Genomic DNA, 21,764 nt, shown 5'->3' with positions numbered 1-21,764 from the left:
TGAGAAAAACAGACGACAATGCAAGTTCTCATGATACTTAAAGATGTACGTCGGCTCTGCTGAAACGGTCCTATATCTGGGCAACCACCGAGGGGTGCAGTTTCCACTCCGTAGAGATAGGATCCCCCCTGGAAGGTAGATCCGCACCCACGTTGAGAGATCCGGGAAGATACGTTAGAAATAAGCACTGCTCCATATGAGCCACCACCATCCTATTGTCGTACCTTACCAACATATGCTGGCCCTCCAACATCAGAAGGAAAAGCACCAGCCCCGGGCTGGGCACCTGCAAGCTGCCTCAGTCGCCAGATCGACGGTGTTTCCTCCGACATATTGGTGCGGCTGGTTAAGCAAGCCGTGTGTCAAGAAGCAGTGTGGCTTGGCAGGGTCGTATTTTTAAAATTGCAACCCCCGCAAAAAAAGGGAAATTGCAAGTTTGTAAAATGTTGTTGATCTCTATAACATAATTTAAGAATGATATAATTCCTAATATGTTGTTGTTTAGCAATGTTTGTAATTCTTGTAAAAATATGCTCTACCAGGCGGTTGAAGGAATTCAAGGAATGCTATTAAGTCAATGCTAGTGATAATAGACAATGGAGAAATATTGTTATGGGATTTATTTGTCTGTGCAAATACAAAAATCCTTTAAAATCCATATGATTTCCTGTCTGCCTGTTATCTTCAATACAGTATGTTTCACAATATCATTCAGTACATGTAATTGTACTGGTATTCTAAGCATATAAACACATTAACTTACATGCATTTGAATATTCATATTTTGACACAAATGTATCATATTTTATGAATATTTTATATCAGTCCTCATTTAACTAGGCCTATCTTCATTAAGTAAATTAAGCAGACAATGTAAATTCTTATATAATTTATGAGATCTATTAAGTCTATGCAAATTCCAATACAAAATTTGTTTACTCTAATTGCGCAACTCAACCAGCTGGTTGAGAAGTTTGCGATGCATTATCCATCACACTTTATGTAATGCAAACCCAAAATTCTTAATTTATGAAATATACTGAGTCTAAATACATGTTTTGCAGACAAACATTTTTTAAGATATTTTTTTCTTGGTGTTCCAGTTAAAGGGTAAAGGCAGGACCAGAAACTCATACGCCACACCCTCAAAATTAAACCTCAAACTTTCTGTGGGGAGGATGTATAGACACATAAAAAATGCATTCTTCAGATCTATGGATGTGAACTAATTGCTGGGACGCACCGACTGCAATAGCCGGCGAAGTGTGAGCATTTTGAAGTCCAGGATGGGACGCAACATTCCTTCGCTCTTGGGAATTAAGAAGCACTGGCTGTACCAACCGCTCTCTACTTTTGACACAGGGACCACCTGAATCTCCTCTCTCAAGACAGGCGCTATGACCTCGGGGATCATTGACGTAATGACGCCACAAAAAAGAGGAGCACAGCGATCTGCAAACTCTACCCCCTTGTCACTGCCCTCATCAGCCATGGTGAAACGCCACTGGACGGAGCACGCTGCCAGTCTCTCATACAGTATCTCCTGAAGGGGCAGAATGCTGCTCTGAGGACTGGGATCATTAGTTTTTTTCTGTCATGCTTTTTTAAATATCCACCACTATTGACAACTGTGTGTCTGAATGTGGGGAAGAAACTGTTTATTATGCCCACATCTGGACGATATCGCACTCTTGATACCCCTGAACAGAGAGGAACCTTGGGTAGAAACAATGTGTTTTGTGGTACAGCCGGTCTGATACCCGGCCCACACCGGGTTCGGCAAATCGGTAACTTGCCCCCATTGACGAGCCACTTGGGAGCACTGCAGTCACCCTAAATGCTTGGGGAGGAGGAACAAACCCCCAGCCTCCAGCTATGGTCGCGAGGTCTGCTTCTTCCCCTGCGCTGTGGAGGAATCTGCTTTCACCCCACTCTCCTTCGACCCAGAACGGTGTCTGTGCCAAGACGTCCGCCGCTGCCCAGAAGCACCAAGACGGTAAAAAAACCGACCTCTAATTCCTGGAGGAATTCCACTGCGGGGGAGAAGACAACCAGTCCACCGCCAGGTGATCTTCCGTCCTACGACACAGCTCCGTCAAAGGCGTATTAACCACCCCTTATAAATACAAAGCCGGGGCTTTAGGCTGCCACGGACTGATGTCATCTGACTCACACTCTGAAAACCCTCCAGAGCCAACCAGGGATAGTATACAGTGTATCATCCCCGTAATCCGGACTCTGAACACTGCCAAAGAAAACCGGAATGAGTCTCACTTGGCTCTCCCGGCCTCAGACAACCCCATTCCCGAGGTCGCTTCACAGGAAGACCCTTTGCCAGCAGCCGCAATCTTTCGCATAATGTCCTAAATGGCAATTTTTTTTATAAGGAATAAGCTCAGGAAATATTTATATATTTAACATATTTAACCCCTTATTTTTGTTGCCACAAAACTGCTTCCATGCTCCCATTCATTTGTCTGGGTTACCTTCAGGCGAGTTAGTAGGCCAAACCGTTTGGACGCTACAGACAATTGTGTGAGGAGACAAATCTCCAGGTTTGACAAACAGTGCCATAGCTATGCCACTTTCCACCACAGATGCGGAATGGCGACAAGCGGATGCGGTGGATTCGCAACCCATGCAAAAATTATCTGATGTCTAGCTTAAACTGACAGATTTTGATGGGGATTTTTTCATCATGTTCATTAGATTGACTCTTAAGGATTTGAATCTAGTAATTTTGAACCTCGACGTCGAAACCGGATAAGAAAGGTGACTTTTTCCTATCAACAGATTCTAGCTAGCCAGCTGATTTGTTTTCTTTTGAATTCCTTCATTGAATACCTGCATTGAAGTTATCTCCTGGAGGACTACAAAGGACCACGAAGTACAGGAATGGGAGACACTCACATATTTTACTCAAGTGGATTCCATCTTAGTCTCAAAAGGATTAAACAAACCCTTAGTAAGGAGCTCAAAAATGTACTTCTTCCACTTTGGAATCCTTGTGGAAAAAACTCAAACATCCAAGATGACGAGGCGTTAGGAAATCCATTAATAAGCCAAAAGAGTCCACACAGAACTGTATGCCTCCCTCTGTTGCCCCTCTCGCGGCTGAATGTTGTGGTGTTGACCGCAACAATTTAAGAACATTGCCCAAAAGCCCAGCCATCCCAGCCCACTCCACTCGCCAGTCACCTGGCAATTTTGCTCTTTTTAATACTCATCCCTGAACAACAAAGCCCTACTCATCAGTGACATTATTGTGGACGAATGTGTTGATGTTCTGTGCCTAACAGAGACATGGCAACAACCTAATGACTATTACCTGCTTAACCAAGCAACGCCACTTGGCTATGTTTACCTTGTCAAACCTTGTGCTCTGGGTCGTGGAGGTGGGCTTGCTGTCCTTCATTGGTCTTACTTGAAGATCAAAGTCACACATGTACTGCAGGTAACCTCTTTTGAACATATAGCCTGTACAATATCTGTCCCTCATCCACTGCTTATAGTCCTCATCTACCAGCCACCTTAAACCTCTACAATCCTCTTTTCTGAGTTAGCTGAGCTCTCTGTGTCTTGCCAAACTATTGTTAGGGGACTTTAACATTCATGTGGACTCTGAAGGATGTGCTTTTGCCAGAGACTTTATGGCCCTTTAGGATTGCTTCAACTTTACATAGCATGTAAACTTCCCCAACCATGACAGAGGCCATGTACTTGACCTTGTGTGCACAACAGGCATGGCTCCCTCCAACCTGTCAGGTCTGGAAAAACCCATATCTGAGCATGAGGCCATACTGTTCAGTGTGCCCGCCCCCATGCCCAAGCCCAACAACAAGTGCACCATCACCTAGAGAAATATAAAAAGAATTAACACAGCTTGGATATGCTGCAATCACATGACACCCCTGAACCTCATGTATCCTCAGTGACTGACCTGGTGGCTCATTATAACATTGAGCTCTCCTCCCACCTGGATGCTCTGGTTCCCCTTAAAACAAGGGTGGTCTCCGTCAACATCCCAGCACCATTGTACCCTCCTGAGCTGCGTGCCATGAAAGCCATAAGATGACAACTAGAATGGCTCTACACACGGACAGAGCTTATTGTCCATAAGGAGGCCTACCAAGACCACAAGGACTTACTTGCCACAACCAAATCTGCCTATTTCTCCAACATCATAAGGAATGAACAAGGAAACCCAAGACTACTCTTCTCAACCATCAACAAACTTCTCCGCCCATTGGACAACCCCTCTCTCACAATCACCTCTGACCTCTGTGACAGTTTTCCTGCCTCCTTTCAAAACAAAGTTGATGCTATTTACCAACAGCTGCAACAATCTTACCCTTCATATTATTAAAATGTGCTAAAAAACAGTATGTGCATTTTCCCACCAAAGGTATTACCATCAAACTGACTTGTTGCGGATAAAAGGCTGTGCGTGATGACATAGTGCAGATAAAAACAACTTTGATTCATTTTTTATCCGACATGTACTTTACTCGCATAAAATGTTGGATAAAAACCTGGCTAGTGATAATATCAGATTTGCTCTCTCTAAGCAGAGTATTGTACTTCTGGTCCCAAGACTGTAGTGAAATAGTATTCACTTTACTCTCTCTCTCTCTCTCTCTCATAGTAGATTTGTCTAATTGACTTCTGTCGTTATTTTTCTCACCAACAATGGCGATTTTAGCATGTATATCTTGGTGGGGCAATAAAATATTTTGTTGATGCATGCCAGCAAAGCCACTATTCAACACTAAACAATACATTAATTGCACTATAACGGTGACAAACGGTGCCAACAAACTGTTAGGGCCTTCCCTGTGGCTCAGTTGGTAAAGCATGGTGTGTGCAACGCCAGGGTTGTGGGTTCGATTCCCACGGGGGGCCAGTACAAAAAAATAAAATAATATGCATGTATGAAATGTATGCATTCACTACTGTAAGTCGTTCTGGATAAGAGCATCTGCTAAATGACTTAAATGTAAATGTACATAAAGCTGTCCCAACAGCAGTCACAACACCTTACCACTGCTACACCTGGCTATCAGCAGAGCCTTTTCTGGCAGTGAAACGGTTCATTCAGCCTAATTTACTGCCTTTTAAAAAAACATAGCTGATATGGCTGACTTGTTTGAACAAATGTGGTTTCTACTGACAATTGAGATGTACAAACTATGGTATAAGGGGACAACGAGCGGATAAGAGGCAATCCGTAATTTCGATGAAGACATTAATGAGCGAGCTAGGACGGACGTAGTCAATATAACTAGTTGTTCAGCCCTTTTGAAATGTACGGCGACAGAATTCAAAACATGGGCCATTCTTACAGTATTCTCCCTGTACACCAACTTAGAACCGTATGATAAATAAAGGGGGCACATAAGCAGACAATGAAAGCTCTTACAATATTTGATGATAACATTTCTCTAAAACAGGCTATAGGCTAAATTTGCACCACCAAGTCAGAACAGTAGGCTAAGTTATGTAGTGAAAAGGGAGCAAATTATTAGGGTGAGGCACATGGGCTCCTAACAGCTTACTACACAACATACACTTAGTATTACTTTCTTAGCCACAGTATACATATATCCCTGGTATATTAAATCATTTATGCAGCAGCATACAAGACATTGTTGGACTCACCTTGTTGTGCTGTGCTCACTTGAACAGGAAGGTGGTGCGGCGGTGCTTCTTGTAGGCTCTAGAAAGAGGCCCAAATCCCGACTTGGAATTCAGAGTTGGATGACCATTCAAAATATTTTCTGTATTTTCCCAGCCAGAGCTAATTTGATCTGAGTTCCCAGTTGTATTGAACTCACTGTAGTATTTTCTGGCCCATGGCATTACCCACTTTTTCGTGATATCCAAATGGTAGTTACGATCTTGTCTCATTGCTGCAATTCGCCTACGGACTCAGCGAAGGTCGAGAGCCAAGCCACACTGCTTCTTGACACACTGCTCACTTAACCCGGAAGCCAGCCACACCAATGTGTCGGAGGAAACACTGTCAAACTGACGACCGACCAGCCCACCACAAGGAGTCACTAGAGCACGATGAGACAAGGACATCCCGGCCAGCCAAACCCTCCCCTAACCCGGACGACGCTAGGCCAATTGCGCACTGTCCCATGGGTCTCTCGGTCACGGGCGGCTGTGACACAGCCTGGGATCGAACCTGGGGCTGCAGTGGCGCCCTAGCACTCATTGTTGAATTTGCGATTTCCAACTTGTTGTGTAATGTTTATGTCCAGTGGCCGATGAGCACCGATACATTTTATTTATTATTTATCTTCATATGACAAGGATTGAAAAGGATTTTCCTGTAGATTGCTGACTTGATGCATGATGATGACTCCTTGTTTAGTTTGCTAGCTAAGTCTTTGAAAGTAGGATGTGGACATAATCACTCCAATCAAAGCTAAGGTAGATATAACGTGATTTGACGTAATTTTATCTGTGGTCAATGACCTTGAGCCTTGTTGGATGGGCACTTCTAATGTAAGTCTATGGCAGCACCCAAGAGGCTTGAATCTTTTAGCTCTACCCGTACATTTTGCGGTGACGTAGTGTCTCCATGAGTGACAGAACACTGAGCCAATCACGACGCAACTAGAGAACATTACCAACCCCTACACTTCGTATTTTCCACTAGCTGCCCCACCACCACAGAAAGCACTGAGCTAGGCTGAAACACCTGCATTTCGGAGCTGCCTTACTCAAGAAAGCAGAAAAGAGACCATGTTTGTATGCGGCTTTATTAACTCAATGATTAAAAAAATATTTTGTTTACATTGTTTGCAAACTGATATGTAGATTAAAAAACATGAGCTGGCTGTCACGTCCTGACCATAGGGAGCTCTTATTTTCTATGGTAGAGTAGGTCAGGGCGTGACTGGAGAAGCAGGGATCCTGGGCTTGGGAGGAAAGCCAGGAGTGGAGGACATTCCGGACGTGGGACGAAATCATGGCAGGAGACAGAAGCCTGCCATGGAAGCAGGCGGAGGCAGCGAAGGGACAACAGCGACGACACCGGGGTTTGTGGCCACAGAGAAAGCCGAAAAGACAGCCCGAAAAAGTTTTTTGGGGTGGGCACATGGAGTCGTCGGCGGAGCCGAGGAGTGAGTCAGAGACCGTCGAGGAGTTATTGGATAAATTGGAGGAGAGTGAACAGAGGGGTGAGTTAGAGACCTTCGAGGAGTTGTTGGATAAATTGGAGGAGAGTGAAGCGAGAGAGCTGTTGGTTTGGCGTAGTATGCACGGCATTCGCCCTGAGGAGCGTGTTAGCTGTCCGATGCCACCTGATTCAGCTCCCCGTACTCATCCTGAGAAGTTTGTTAAAGTTCCGGTACAATTGAGGCCGGCTATACACACCAGGTCACCAGTGCGCCTTCACAGCCCAGTACGTCCTGTGCCAGCTCCTCGCACTTGCCGTGCGAAGTGTGTTAAAGTTCCGGTACAATTGATGCCGGCTATACGCACCAGGTCTCCAGTACGTCTCCACAGCCCGGTACGTCCTGTGCCTTCTCCTCGCACTCTCCCTCAAGTGCGCCTTCCCAGTCAGGTGCATTCTGTGCCTGTTCCTCGCACTCTCCCTGAAGTGTGTGTTCCCAGTCCGGTACGTCCTGTGCCTGTTCCTCGCACTCTCCCTGAAGTGCGTGTTCCCAGTTCAGTACGTCCTGTGCCTGCTCCTCGCACTCTTCCTCAAGTGCGCCTTCCCAGTCCAGTACGTCCTGTGGCTGCTCCTCGCACTCTCCCTCAAGTGCGCCTTCCCAGTCAGGTACATCCTGTGCCTGCTCCTCGCACTCTCCCTGAAGTGCGTGTCCCCAGTCAGGTACATCCTGTGCCTGCTCCCCGCACTCGCCCTGAAGTGCGTGTCACCAGTCTGGTGCCACCTGTCCCGGCTCCACGCACCAGGCCTCCAGTGCGCCTTCACAATCCAGAGCTTCCGGCGACAGTACCCAGTCCAGAGCTTCCGGCGACAGTTCCCAGTCCAGAGCTTCTGGCGACAGTTCCAAGTCCAGAGCTTCCGGCGACAGTTCCCAGGCCAGAGCTTCCGGCGACAGTACCCAGTCCAGAGCTTCCGGCGACAGTTCCCAGTCCAGAGCTTCCGGCGACAGTACCCAGTCCAGAGCTCCCGGCGACAGTTCCCAGTCCAGAGCTCCCGGCGACAGTTCCCAGGCCAGAGCTTCCGGCGACAGTTCCCAGGCCAGAGCTTCCGGCGACAGTTCCCAGGCCAGAGCTTCCGGCGACAGTTCCAAGTCCAGAGCTTCCAGCGACAGTTCCCAGTCCAGAGCTTCCGGCGACAGTTCCCAGTCCATGGAACCTCCAATGACGGTCCACGGTCCGGAACCTCCAACGACGGTCCACGGTCCGGAACGTCCAATGACGGTCCACGGTCTGGAACGCGTTAGTGCCCAGTCCAGGCACAGCATCCAGTCCCGCTCCATGGCCGGAGCCTTCCCCTGTGCCGATGCCCAGTCTAAGCACGGCGTCCAGTCCAGCTCCAAGGCCAGAGTCTTCTTCTGCGTTGGTGCCCAGTCCAGGCACAGTGTTCAGCCTGGGTCCAGCAGGATGAGCGGGTTCATCGGCCCGCACCAGAGCCGCCATCAAAGCTGGCAGATCCGTGGGATGAGCGGGTTCTTCGTCCCGCACCAGAGCCGCCCCGATGCTGGTGGATCTGCGGGATGAGCGGGTACTTTGCCCTGCACCAGAGCCGCCACCGACACTAGACACCCCCCCCTAACCCTCCCTTTTTGTTTCAGGTTTTGCGGTCGGAGTCCGTACTGTCACATCCTGACCATAGAGAGCTCTTATTTTCTATGGTAGAGTAAGTCAGGGCGTGACTGGGGTTTTTTGTAGTTATTATTTTCTATGTGGGGTTCTAGTTTAGTTTTTCTATGTTTGGGTGTTTGGTATGATTCCCAATTAGAGGCAGCTGGCTATTGTTATCTCTAATTGGGGATCATACTTAAGTAGCATTTTTTTCCACCTGTGGGTTATGGAATATTGTTTTGAGTTAGTGCACGTAGCATCTCTGTAGTCACGGTTCGTTTATTCATTTATTGTTTGTTTTGTATTTTGCTAAGTTTCACTTTATAATAAAGATGAGGAACGCTACTCACGCTGCGCCTTGGTCCGTCTATACACACGAACGTGACACTGGCACACACCCAGAAAAAATAGTTTGTGTGGAGGTGCTGACTAACGGTGATGCCGAAACGTTGGTAAATACCCATTCAATTGCTGGGAGTTTATACATGGAGTGTGCGACTTTCTTTATTTTGATAGTTTACGCAAACTGATATGTGACACGTATTAATGCCAAAATAACATCCAAACAGGTGGGGCTCTGCCACTGAGCAGCATAATGGCAACAACTGTTCAACAGCCCTTATTCAAATTGGACACACTTATGCAAAACATTTCTGTTTGCCATTTCACACACGTTAAAGAGTACCAGAGGAGCTGTGTATGTTAATTTGTGACTGATGGGAATGAAATAAGTGGTATATAAGGGGTTATTCACATCTATTGATTCAACAACACTCATCATTTAATAAGCCAAATCACGGTGGCCAAACCTGTTCCAAGTCACTGGGTCAGAGAAGTTGACTATCTCATATGAGTCTCATATGTAGCTATGTGCTAATCATAGTCCTACAGTAAACATGAACTCTGTAATCATTCCACAGCAGGATGCCATTAACTAAATGGATTATAATATGGGACCGGCCCCCCCTCATGCCATGGCGGGTTTTAAAAATTGACTAATCTATATGGGATACATCAATAAAAATGCAGAACAAAATTTGCAGGCACTTAAGAACTTCAGCTCCTTTGCTTGGGTTCAAAGTGGAGAGTTACTGGCTGGCAGCCAGCCAATAAATTAGAAGATAAGAAATATTATTCCACTGGCACACCGGGGCCTATAGCTATTTAAAACGGGGGCTTTATTGATAATTGAATTACTCTGGTAAAAAAAGAATAGTAGGCTTGAATGCAGATCAATAAGGAGAGATTGTAGTGGATACGGTGCCGTGGAAACTACACAGCCAAAGAGGCAGTGTGTGTATGTGTGTGTGCGTCAGCGCGTGTGTGCATCTGTCTGTGTATGATTATGTAAAGTGTTCAGGTCCTTCTTTTAAAATGTTCGATTTAGGATTCTAATAAAGTATCAAATTGTGTTCAAGTGGATACGTGATGCAATAAATTGTGTATTACTTACTCTACATTACTATATGGTGAAATTGATAGGAAATAGCAATGTGTGACTTTGGTTTGTCTAATAATAATTGAATGTTGTTTATTGCAGGTGCTGTGCTGAAGTGGTATGGACACAGATAGAATGGCTAGTCCTCAGAGCTCCAGAATGGCCACTCCTCAGAGCTCCAGAATGGCTAGTCCTCAGAGCTCCAGAATGGCTAGTCCTCAGAGCTCCAGAATGGCTAGTCCTCAGAGCTCCAGAATGGCTAGTCCTCAGAGCTCCAGAATGGCTAGTCCACAGAGCTCCAGAATGGCCACTCCTCAGAGCTCCAGACACAGTAGCTCTGTTTCATCATCTCCAATGAGGTAAGTGCACACGACTCGCATGGTGCACATATGACATAATAAGCTTTGTCTGTATCTACGGAACTGTCAGTCTCGCATCAGTCTCATGAGACACACACCAACACACACACAGCTGTGCACACATTCAAGAATGCAAGGACCTATGCATGCGTACACAAATACAAACACACACACAATAACACACACGTATAGTCTACACAATAATGTTGTGTACACTGTTGCTACTAATAGTAGTAATACTGGTAATAAAATAACTTCAGATTCAGATCTGTAAATGGGTCTAAAAATACATTGGCTATATGGTGTCATTATGCAGTCTTTGCCTGGGTTTGAGGGTGAATGCATCACCGCCCTGACGCTATTAGGGTGGGGTGTGTCTCTGAGCACACACACACACACACACACACACACACACACACACACACACACACACACACACACACACACACACACACCACACACAAACACACACACAGTCTAGGAATAGACGTATCCCTCCATGTACGCAAATACATTCAAATGCACTGTGCTGTTTCGTATACTGAAGATTCCAACATATGGCACTCACATAGAGACAGTCAGGAATGCACATGAGACGTGCTCTCACACACTTACTTTTCAATCAGATTCAAATGAATCGCATACACATGAATCACATACACATAGGAATAAAAAAAGAACATACACATTTGCAGATATTGCAAAAACATCTGCATCTACATAGACATACACTGAAATAAACCCTATAAGAAAACAGAGGACACTACTCCTGCATGCAAACTGTTTGGTTGGTTACCTTCTGCCTCAGGTTCAAGCCTGAAAGAGGCCATGTCATGCACTGCAGCCAGGATACCAGCAGTTTCATAATCAGCCAGATGTGCGTGTGTGCTCTTTTACAGATGATGTTATGTGTGCTTGCGTGCATAGGCCTACTGTGTGTGTGTGTCTGTGTGTCTGTGTGTCTGTGTGTGTGTGCGTGCGTGCGTGTGTGCGTGAGTGTGTGTGTGGTGTGTGGGGAAGTGAGAATATGGAGCCCATTCCTGGACTGCACTTTAGAGCTGTCAGTCTGCTTTGCGCTGATGGAAACATCTGGAAGTCAGATGTCTGCCTCATACCCCAGATCCCAATCACCGTCTCTTAGTCTAGGGCAGGGCATTTTTATCCCATGTGCTACTTCAGGAGGAGTGTATGCGACAACCTCAATCATGAAAGCACAGCAGGCTAATTAATTGGTATATACACCCTAGGGTTGCAAAGCTACCAGTAGTTTACCAAAGTTACCGTAATCTTCAGTAATTTTGGTAATTAAAGGAAAATCTATGGCAATCTATCGTAACTTTAATAATTGATACTTGAATAACTAACTTTTTTTCAAATTCATAAATAGTATTCATATTGTCCATGAGTTTATAGTAGATAGACCATATGGTTCAAGAGAAAATTGCCTAATTAATGAAAAAAGCATCTAATGAACTATTATTTTCAATTTACTCTGCAAGTCTTCCAACTATTGACGTTTTCTTTACAACTGCCACCAGTACGACGCCAAAACATTGACAACAAACAAGTAAAATAAATTAGTGTGTACATTTTTTTAATTTCATGCTGAAACCTTCATATTAAACACCAATGGTATTCACTAAATTGATGGTTTATAATTAGGATAATGTTTTACAGCTTTGTCATTCAATTTTTTACATTATAATCATCTTATTTTATTATTTAATATTTGACATGTGATAAGGCTCAAACAAAAGTCCTTGCAGGCAAGATTATAATAAATTGCTCCAAGTAGATGTTTGCGGTGCTAATTCTAAAAAGAGTCAATGTAAAAATATATCCAAAGTGAAAAGCACACTTTGAAAGTTTCCAGTTATACCCTCCCTTTGCAACCCTAATACAGCCTGAAACATTTGTGTGCAAAATTGTGTAAATGTTCCTTACAAGCCAGAATGTTAAGTAAAATGACCTTTGAACATACTCTAGCGCTTGTCTGTGCGGTTTATCCTTCAGCTGCTCTAAAGTTTTGACAAAATATCCACAGGAAAGTATTGTTTACCTGACTATTTAGACAGTGGGTAGGTATATTCGGCTCTGCACCGAGATAAAGTTGGTTAGTATGACCATCTGTAGAGCATCTATCAACAAACTACACTACATGATCAAAAGTATGTGGGGACCTGCTCGTCGAACATCTCATTCCAAAATCATGGACTATGGAGTTGGTCCCCCCTTTGCTGCTTAATAGCCTCCACTCTTCTGGGAAGGCTTTCCACTAGATGTTGAAACATTGCTGCGGGGACATGCACTGATGTTGGGCGATTAGGCCTGGCTCGCAGTCAGCATTCCAATTCATCCCAAAGGTGTTCGATGAGGTTGAGTTCAGGGCTTTGTGCATGCCAGTTCAGTTCATCCACACCGATTTAAAAAAAAAACATTTCTGTATGGACCTCGCTTTGTGCACGGGAGCATTGTCATGCTGAAACAGGAAAGGGCCTTCCCCAAACTGTTGTTACAAAGTTGGAAGCACAGAATCGTCTAGAATGTCATTGTATGCTGTAGCATTAAGATTTCCCTTCACTGGGCCTAGCCCGAACCATAAAAAACAGCCCCAGACCATTATTCCTTCTCCACCAAACTTTACAGTTGGTGCTATGCATTGGGGCAGGTAGGGTTCTCCTGGCATCAAACCCAGACACCAAACCCAGATTCGTCCGTTGGATTGCCAGATGGTGAAGCGTGATTCATCACTCCAAAGAAAGCATTTCCACTGCTCCAGAGTCCAATGGCGGCGAGCTTTACACCACTCCAGCCGACGCTTGGCATTGCGCATGGTGATCTTAGGCTTGTGTGCGACTGCTTTGCCATGGAAACCCATTTAATGAAGCTCCCATCAAACAATTATTATGCTGATGTTGTTTCCAGAGGCAGCTTGGAAGTCGGTAGTGAGTGTTGCAACCGAGGACAGCTAATTTGTACGCTCTTCAGCACTCGGCGGTCCCGTTCTGTGAGCTTGTGTGGCCGACCACTTCACGGCTGAGCTGTTGTTACTCCTAGGCATTTCAACTTCACAATAACAGCACTTACAGTTGACCGGGAAGCTCTAGCAGGGCAGAAATTTGACAAACTGACTTGTTGGAAAGGTGACGGTGCCACGTTGAAAGTCACTGAGCTCATCAGTAAGGCCATTCAACTGCCAATGTTTGTCTATGGAGATTGCATGGCTGTGTGCTCGATTTGATACACCTGCCAATCATTTGAAGGGTGTCCACATACTTTTGTATATGTATCGTGTATCTATGGATAATCAATTGTTGCTAAGGTTATACTTAGTGTTAGGTTTAAAGAAAGGGTTAGGGTAAGGGTTTAGTTTAGGGTTAGGATAAGGGTTAAGGTTAGGGCTAGGGTTAGTAGATAGTTAGTTGAAATGTTACTGATAGTCTGTAGAGCATCTACAGATGGAATATCCAAATAAAGTGTCACCCAAGTGGTTTCTTCATCCCTTCCCTTATCACTCATACCTTTCTGTCAATTCCACTCTGCAATGCTATCATAAACAGGAAAGACTAGACATTCTTTGTATTCATATGGAATCTCCCAGCTCAAGCACTGCTATTGTGGCAAAGACTGTTTGCCAAATGTAATGACATTTTTCAAATTGAACCTTTATTTAACTAGGCAAGTCAGTTAAGAACAAATTCTTATTTACAATGATGGCCTACCGGGGAACAGTGGGTTAACTGCCTTGTTCATGGGCAGAACGACAGATTTTTACCTTGTCAGCTTCGGGATTCAATCCATCAACCTTTTGATTACTGGCCCAATGCTCTAACCACTGGGCTACCTGCCAATGTAGTGCACGATTTTCCATTCATGTGTATTTAATGTTCAGAACCCAATAAGCATTCTTGCTTACTACATTTGTATACATGTTTATTTCTTTGTGTGGGACAAGAGTCTCCTTGTTTCCGTTTCCTCTGCTTCTCCAAAGCCTCAACGACCTGCTCTTCAAAATCTCACAGCTCATTCAGCCTACATTTTCCCCCAGACTGTCTGAATGTGGTTCTCTTGTGGTATCTGAATAATATTCATATGTGGTGCCAGACATTATATGGTGCCATTCATGCAAACCAGACATTGAAGCACATGTGGGTTCACAAGCTACAATAGAGCTTTTCTTATTGGAGACCTAAGTAGAAATCTTTTGCTGAGAAGTCTAAGAGCGTTTGTCTCTGGCTCCCATCAATTGTCCTTACTTGGGGTTGGAACCTTCCAATTGCCATACCTTTTCTGCCCCGGATGTGATTCAGTTGTTATGCATTCACACAGCACAGCCAAACTAGCCGCTTATGAAGTGAATTCAGTCTCCAAAGACATTTGAAGATTTACACAGCCCAATGCATCACTGAGTTACTGTAACGTACCAGGTGGAGGTTTCACAATTGGTGATTGTCTGGTGTAGTCCCATGTGGCTCCCATAGAGCATGGTGCTTGCAATGCGAGTTCCTCCTGCCCGATAACTCGCGCTGCGCTTGATCGAAGACAGGTGGCCTTCCCAACACCGCTGGGCTTTACTTGTCTGTTTACCATACAGCGCTTATCGACGAAGCACCCAAGCACCAAAATATAGTTATATACACATAGTTGTAACTATAAATAGCGTAGCATTGGCGTTGAAAGTTGAACGTGTTTATCTCTCCGTGCCTGGATGTTTGTCTCTGTGATGCAATTGCGTGACACACAAACAGAGCGTCAAGTCACACCAGAGAGAATGCTAGCAACATGCTAATGCTATGCTAGCACTGGGCAATGCTTTATTTCGCTCTCAAAACACTGACTCGCTGTGCGATGATGATGAATTCCCTCAGCGAAAAAAGTTTAGCCTCAGCCCCGGTTGGTTGGTCTCCATCACTAGAGGTTGACCTCTCTCTGCATCTGACGGGTTGTCCCGAGACACTGATGCATCCCGGTTACCGTATATGGGCCTCAGCGCAAGTTAAGCTTGTGACGATTGCCAAGAAGCACTGCTTTCAGCGAGGAAACTGAAAGAAGAACCCGCTTTGCCAATTTTAAGGATTCCATTTTGGAGAAATCTGACACTTTATGCAGAGTGGTGAGAGATAGTTAACATCTCAAACATAAGGAGAATGGTTCAATTATTGACGTGGCTGGTGTTATACTGTATATTCCTTGTTATATGCATTGAACATTTTGTAGGTTCGCTATCAAGAGGAAGGCTAGTAGGCTACACTATCCCAAAGAGCAGCCCCATTAAGCATTTTCCGGCGGTGACGTCTTTTTTGTGTGTTTGGTTCAGATTTGGTCCGGTCTGGACTTGATTTAGCCCAAACATAGAGGTCTGTAATTGGTTCAGATTTGGTCCGGTCTGGACTTGATTTAGCCCAAACATAGAGGTCTGTAATTGGTTCAGATTTGGTCCAGTCTGGACCAAATCTGAACCTATCATACATAGACATCTATATTTCAAGTTTGGACAGCACAGTACCTCTCATTACGGTACACTGAACATTAAATAAAAGTAGAGTATAGTACAGTAGAGTACAGTGCAGTACAATACAGTAGAGCACAGTAAAGTATAGTGTACTGTGTCCTACTTTACTCTAATGCACTCTACTGTACTCTACTTAACTAAACTTTACTGTACTCTACTTAATTAAACTCTACTGTACTGTAGTGTGCTCTTCTCCACTGAATTAAACTATTCTGTATAGTACCGTACTGTACTCTACTGAATAAAACTTGACTCTCATGTACCATACTGTGCTCTACTGTGCTTTACTGTACTAATCTGTGCCGTATTGTAATGTGATGTTCAAACTTGTGAAACATGGCCTAGACATCTATCATTCGTTCAGATTTGGAGCTGGTCCGTATCGTCCAAAATTTGACTTATTTGTAACCGTTACTGAGAATGTTATTGTAGTTGATGTGGTCTGTTGGTTTATTCTGTAAATTGGAATGCATTGAATATCATCACTGACAGTTGGAAGCACATACTATGTGACTGACCGCCTTGATTCAGTCTTATGTAGCAAAATTTGAAATTATGTTTTTTACATTGGATAAAAGCAGAGACACAAATCTACAAAATGGTATATCATACACTGGATTTGAAGAACAATGGGAAAGTAATTCTGCTTTGAAAGTTGATAAACTTGTAACCTCACTTTTGAGAAAATGGTCTTTGAATATTTTGGTACCAACTGGAGAGCTCTTCTTTGTCTACACCCATTCAGTATTGTTCACACCCTCTTAAGCGTTAGCCCCACCCATCTCTTTAAGGGTTGATCCAATCGTTCTGTACTAACAGCAGCAGTCAAGCACCCAAGCTAACTGACTAACTTGCTAGCTACTTCCAGACACAAATGAGAGAACATCTCACTGAACATTACTCGTCCTAGCAGAGCTGGTTAGACTGTTTTTATGTTATCAAGAGCGTTGGTGACTGCAACTGTGTTGTCAGATTGTCCGTTTGTAAATTGAGAGCATTTCGCTCTCGGAGCGCACACTGGATGCTCTGGACAAGAGTAGGGTTGATCCAAGCATTGTGAAATGGCAGTCAAGCACCCAAGCTAACTGGCTAACATTCACTAGCTTGCTAGCTACTTCCAGACACAAATGAGAGAACATCCCATTCTGACCATTTTACTCCCCCTAGCAGAGCTGGTTAGGCTGTTTTCATGTTACCCAGAGCGTTGGTGACTGTAACTGTGCTGCTGGCAACAATTTCATTAAGCTTTTTTGCTGAAGTTTACTGACACCGGCCATATTCAATGGACGTTCATTCATTCATTAGTTATTCTGCGCTCTGGCACACTCAGACGAGAGTGCTCTGAAATCGGAGTAGATGGCCAGACTGAATATACGAACACACTGAAATGGTTACTTGCATAGTGGAGTCTTTTGTTTAGACATGTAGCTAGCTAGCTAAACAATGAACCATAATCCCAACTCATGACATTACTACCAACCAGGTTCAATGTTAGCTAGCTAACATTAGGCTATATCTAGCCAAGCAAATGGCTCTGAGATATAAATAATAAGATCATACACGTAAAGTTAGCCTGCAAGCCAGCTAATGTTAGCTAGCTAGCTAACAGTACACTTTAACTTGAAAGGAAAAGACTACGTCAAAATTAGAAATGTGTAATATCTGTAAATGTAGCAAGCTAGACTATCTTACCCATATACATCATGGTTGGACGCTTCTTCCTGTCACGGATGCCATAGTTGCCCTTAGTTTGAAGATATAATCCGGAGACAAGTGTTTTAGCTATCATACTCTAATTTCACTGATTTTAAAACTCGGTCCTCCAGAAAGAGGAGAGCAACACTTATGCAGCTCTACTAAGCAATTTAAAAGCAGCGTTAGACAGGATTACCTACACATACTAACCAGCTCAAATAGACAGAAGTGTGCTATATGGCAGACCAATAGAAATTCCTCTCTCGGCATGTCCAGCCCACTCATTATCTCAGCCAATCAATGCTAGCGGGAAGGTTGCTCACTTTTTCTGTAGCTAAACCAACTAGGCTCATAATTTAACAATTTTATTCATATTTACAGATGGCATACAAGTTTGTTATTAAGGCACATGAAAGTTCAGATGTTCCAGAAGGCATTTCTGCCCAAAAAAACGCATTTTGATTAAAAAAAAAAAAAATACGTTTAAATGTCTCTTGTGTGAAGCAGCGACCCGCAACATACACCTCGTTTCCTGAAACGGGTTACATTTTAAGAGACTTGATTTATTTATTTTTGTTATATAATTCTTACTTCATTGAGAATGTGTGTGCTGTTGAAATTTGGCCATAGAATCAATAACCGAAAAATTCATATTTAAAGATGTATTTTTGATGTCCGGAAAATACATATTTTCACCTTTCATTCAGCACCTAAAATGCACCTGATTTCAACGTATGGAAAATATGTATTTTCAACATTTGGGAAATACGTATTTTCGACATCTGGAAAATGCATATGTTCACCTTTTAATTCAGCACCTAAAATGCACCTGTCGTCAATGTAATTTTGCTTACTGGGGCCCTAGATAGCATACTCCGCCTACAAACTACACTGGGAATGACTGCTGTCCTCTATTTATAACTACTAGTTCCTTTCCACCTCCGCAATTCATTGTGCGAAATACAATTCTCCAATTTTCTTTTCTCTTCAGCACATTGTGCCGAGACATGCTCTGTGTGCAGAATCAGAATTATATAATATTACACTGTTATTTGCGTCTATCACAGTCATAAAGATTAGGAATAAAGCTTAGTCACAGCCTACCCTACTGTGAAATGGTCTATGAGAGACTATTCATTTTTTTGGCTTTGTGTGTCTTAACGGCGCTACTCTAATGTACAGTATGTTGTGATTGTGTTGTCAGACGCAATGGACGTGTGCTTCACACATTAACATCAATTATATCGCAAATGGAACCAGGGAGGAATGATGGAGCTTATTTACTATCCACGATTCTTTTGGGCCCTATTAGCCGGTACTATGCTCTGTGACATCATTCTCAGAGGCTCATAAAGGGCATTGCCACACACACACAGACAGGGCCGGTCCTAGCCTTTTGAGGGCCCTAAAATGTATTTCTCATTTTAACATTTCAATTTAGCATTTAAGAATGTCATTTTCAAAGTAGCACTGATAATTCTCCATAAAATGCACATTTAAATGATTTAACTGTTAAACAATTTAATGTTTATGTACAGTGCCTTCAGAAAGTATTCATACTTCTTGACTTATTCCACATTTTGTTGTGTTACAGCCTGCATCAAAATAGATTAAATTGATTTCTTTCCCACCCATCTACACACAATACCCCATAATGATAAAGTGAAAACATGTTTTTAGAAATGTTTGCACATTTATTGAAAATTAAATATAGGAATATCTCATAAATATACATAAGTATTCACACACCTGAGTCAATACATGTTGGAATCTGCATTTCTTTGCCATTTTTTTTGCAATTTTACTTTAGTGCCTCATTGCAAATAGGATGCATGTTTTGCAATATATTTATTCTGTACAGGCTTCCTTCTTTTCACTTTGTCATTTAAGTATTGTTAAGTATTGTGGAGTAACTACAATGTTGTTGATCCATCCTCAGTTTTCTCCTATCACAGCCATTAAACTCTGTAACTGTTTTAATGTCACCATTAGCCTCATGGTGAAATCCCTGAGTGGTTTCCTTCCTCTCCGGCAATTGAGTTAGGAAGGAAGCCTATATCTTTGCAGAGACTGGGTGTATTGATACCCTATCCATAGTGTAATTAATTACCTCACCATGCTCAAAGGGATATGTTTTTTCCATCTACCAATAGGTGCCCTTCTTTGTGAGGCATTGGAAAACCTCCCTGGTCTTTGTGGTTGAATCAGTTTTTAAAATTCACTGCTTGACTGAGGGACCTTACAGATAATTGTATGTGTGGGGTACAGAGATGAGGTAGTCATTAAGAAATCATGTTAAACACTATTATTGCACACAGAGTCCTTGCAACATATTATGTGAGTTGTTGAGCACATCTTTACTCCTGAATTTATTTAGGCTTGCCATAACAAAGGGGTTGAATACATTTCAGCTTTTCATTTTTTCATTAACTAAAAACATAATTCCACTTTAAAATGATGGGGTATTGTGTGTAGGCCAGTGACACAAAATCTCAATTTAATCAATTTTAAATTCAGGCTGTAACATAACCCCACCTCTTCACTGCCCAATCCCACTAACATACATCATGTCTCCATGTATCTCAGACCATAGTTTTCCAGGCTCCGGAAGCCGGCTGACACCGGGGCCCCATCTCTCTGTCTCTGTATTTCTGTCACTGCGCCTCGAGTGTGTTTACACTCCAACCACTGTGTAAACGACTCTCCCTTGTCCCCCAGCCTCCAGAGGCGGAGAGAGACGCCTCATCTTCACAGTCCCCGGTCTGTGATAACACAGCCGCTGGCACGGCCGACCCCATCCCTGGCCCCCTATGTAAATATTTGTCATCTCCCGCAAAACTGGAGTGGGCTTTTTCACTCCCTTTTGGAAAACAAACCTATTATTACTATGATTTGCTTCAGCGGAGGTAGGGTCATTTTACTGGAGGTTTTGTGTGTATACATTCATGTAATTCTGGAACCTCTAGTTTTTTAAATTCCGAAATGATCTGGACTTGTACTGTGTCTGTGTGCCCCAAGTAGGTTTTAAAAGCAAATTCCCAGACTGTGCATTTTCTGACTGAACCTTAGAATAACTCGCTTCAGATCACGATGATAATCACAATATTGTAGCGTGAATTATTATATTTTTTACGTATTTTTTTTTACAATGTTAGAAGGTGGCAATTATTTAAATGAAGATTTAAATACATCAGCTGGAAAATGTGTTGCATGTGACACAATCACCAGCTTTTCTATTCCAATCCATTTTAGATTCAGTGATTTATTTCAAATGTTATGGTCATGTTGAGAGGACCTTCTACAGATAGAAAATGTCCCTCATAGTGTTTAATGAAAACAGCTATTTCTGTCAGTAAACTTTTAAGATGATCATTGCCAGCATTAGATGTAAGCATGGCATGATATTGCGGGAGAAATCCAAACGTGGTCATTTTCCTGTTTTCATTTTTTTTATACACCATTGAGTCATGTTCACCTGGTAAAATGTTGCTCGGGCATCTCTGCAGGGCTTGTGAAACAAATGGCAGGCAATTAAATCCCCTGACCCTTCCAATCTCCCCGTCACCCGTGACACATTACTAATTAGCGTCCACTCTGTTGAGAGGGGGGTCCAGGTGGGCTGCAGAAGTGCTGCCCGTCTGATTGCTGGGGTGACCTGGTGGGTTGCAGTTTTCAGCAACCATGGCTGTGTCGTGTCTCTGCAGCATGAAGGTGGGTGCACCATCAAACCATTAGAATGTGGACACACACACACAGCTCTCCTGGGCTAATTGGCTAGGGACACTATCGGCATCAGCAGCTCTATCTGGGCCTTCAAAGGAAACATTTTATTTTTCACTTTTGTATGTCCGAGAGACAAGGTGCAGCCGAGGAAAAAAAGGCCCAGCTCTTGAGTTGAGAGAGTTAGAGCTGCTCCTCTTTTCCTCAAGAGCTAGGCCTATTTTCGTCATGTCACTCCCAACTGATGAAATCA

The 21,764-nt window shown here is 43.5% G+C and overlaps 1 protein-coding gene across 1 annotated transcript in view; it reads left to right on the top strand.

The window, feature by feature from the left end:
- insc (INSC spindle orientation adaptor protein) overlaps positions 1-21,764 on the top strand; it is a 100,621-nt gene that overhangs the window by 41,598 nt on the left and 37,259 nt on the right. The window contains exon 2 of the mRNA XM_014124676.3: positions 10,328-10,584. Coding sequence (XP_013980151.2) covers positions 10,346-10,584 — 239 coding nt within the window. The 5' untranslated portion in view covers positions 10,328-10,345. The remainder of the gene's footprint in view (positions 1-10,327; positions 10,585-21,764) is intronic.

This window comes from Salmo salar, chromosome 10 (assembly GCF_965601325.2).
Source record: "Salmo salar chromosome 10, fSalSal1, whole genome shotgun sequence".
Classification (NCBI taxonomy): Eukaryota; Metazoa; Chordata; class Actinopteri; order Salmoniformes; family Salmonidae; genus Salmo; species Salmo salar.
The sequence above is the reverse complement of the archived record's forward strand: the minus strand, read 5'-3'. Positions and strand labels throughout refer to the sequence as shown.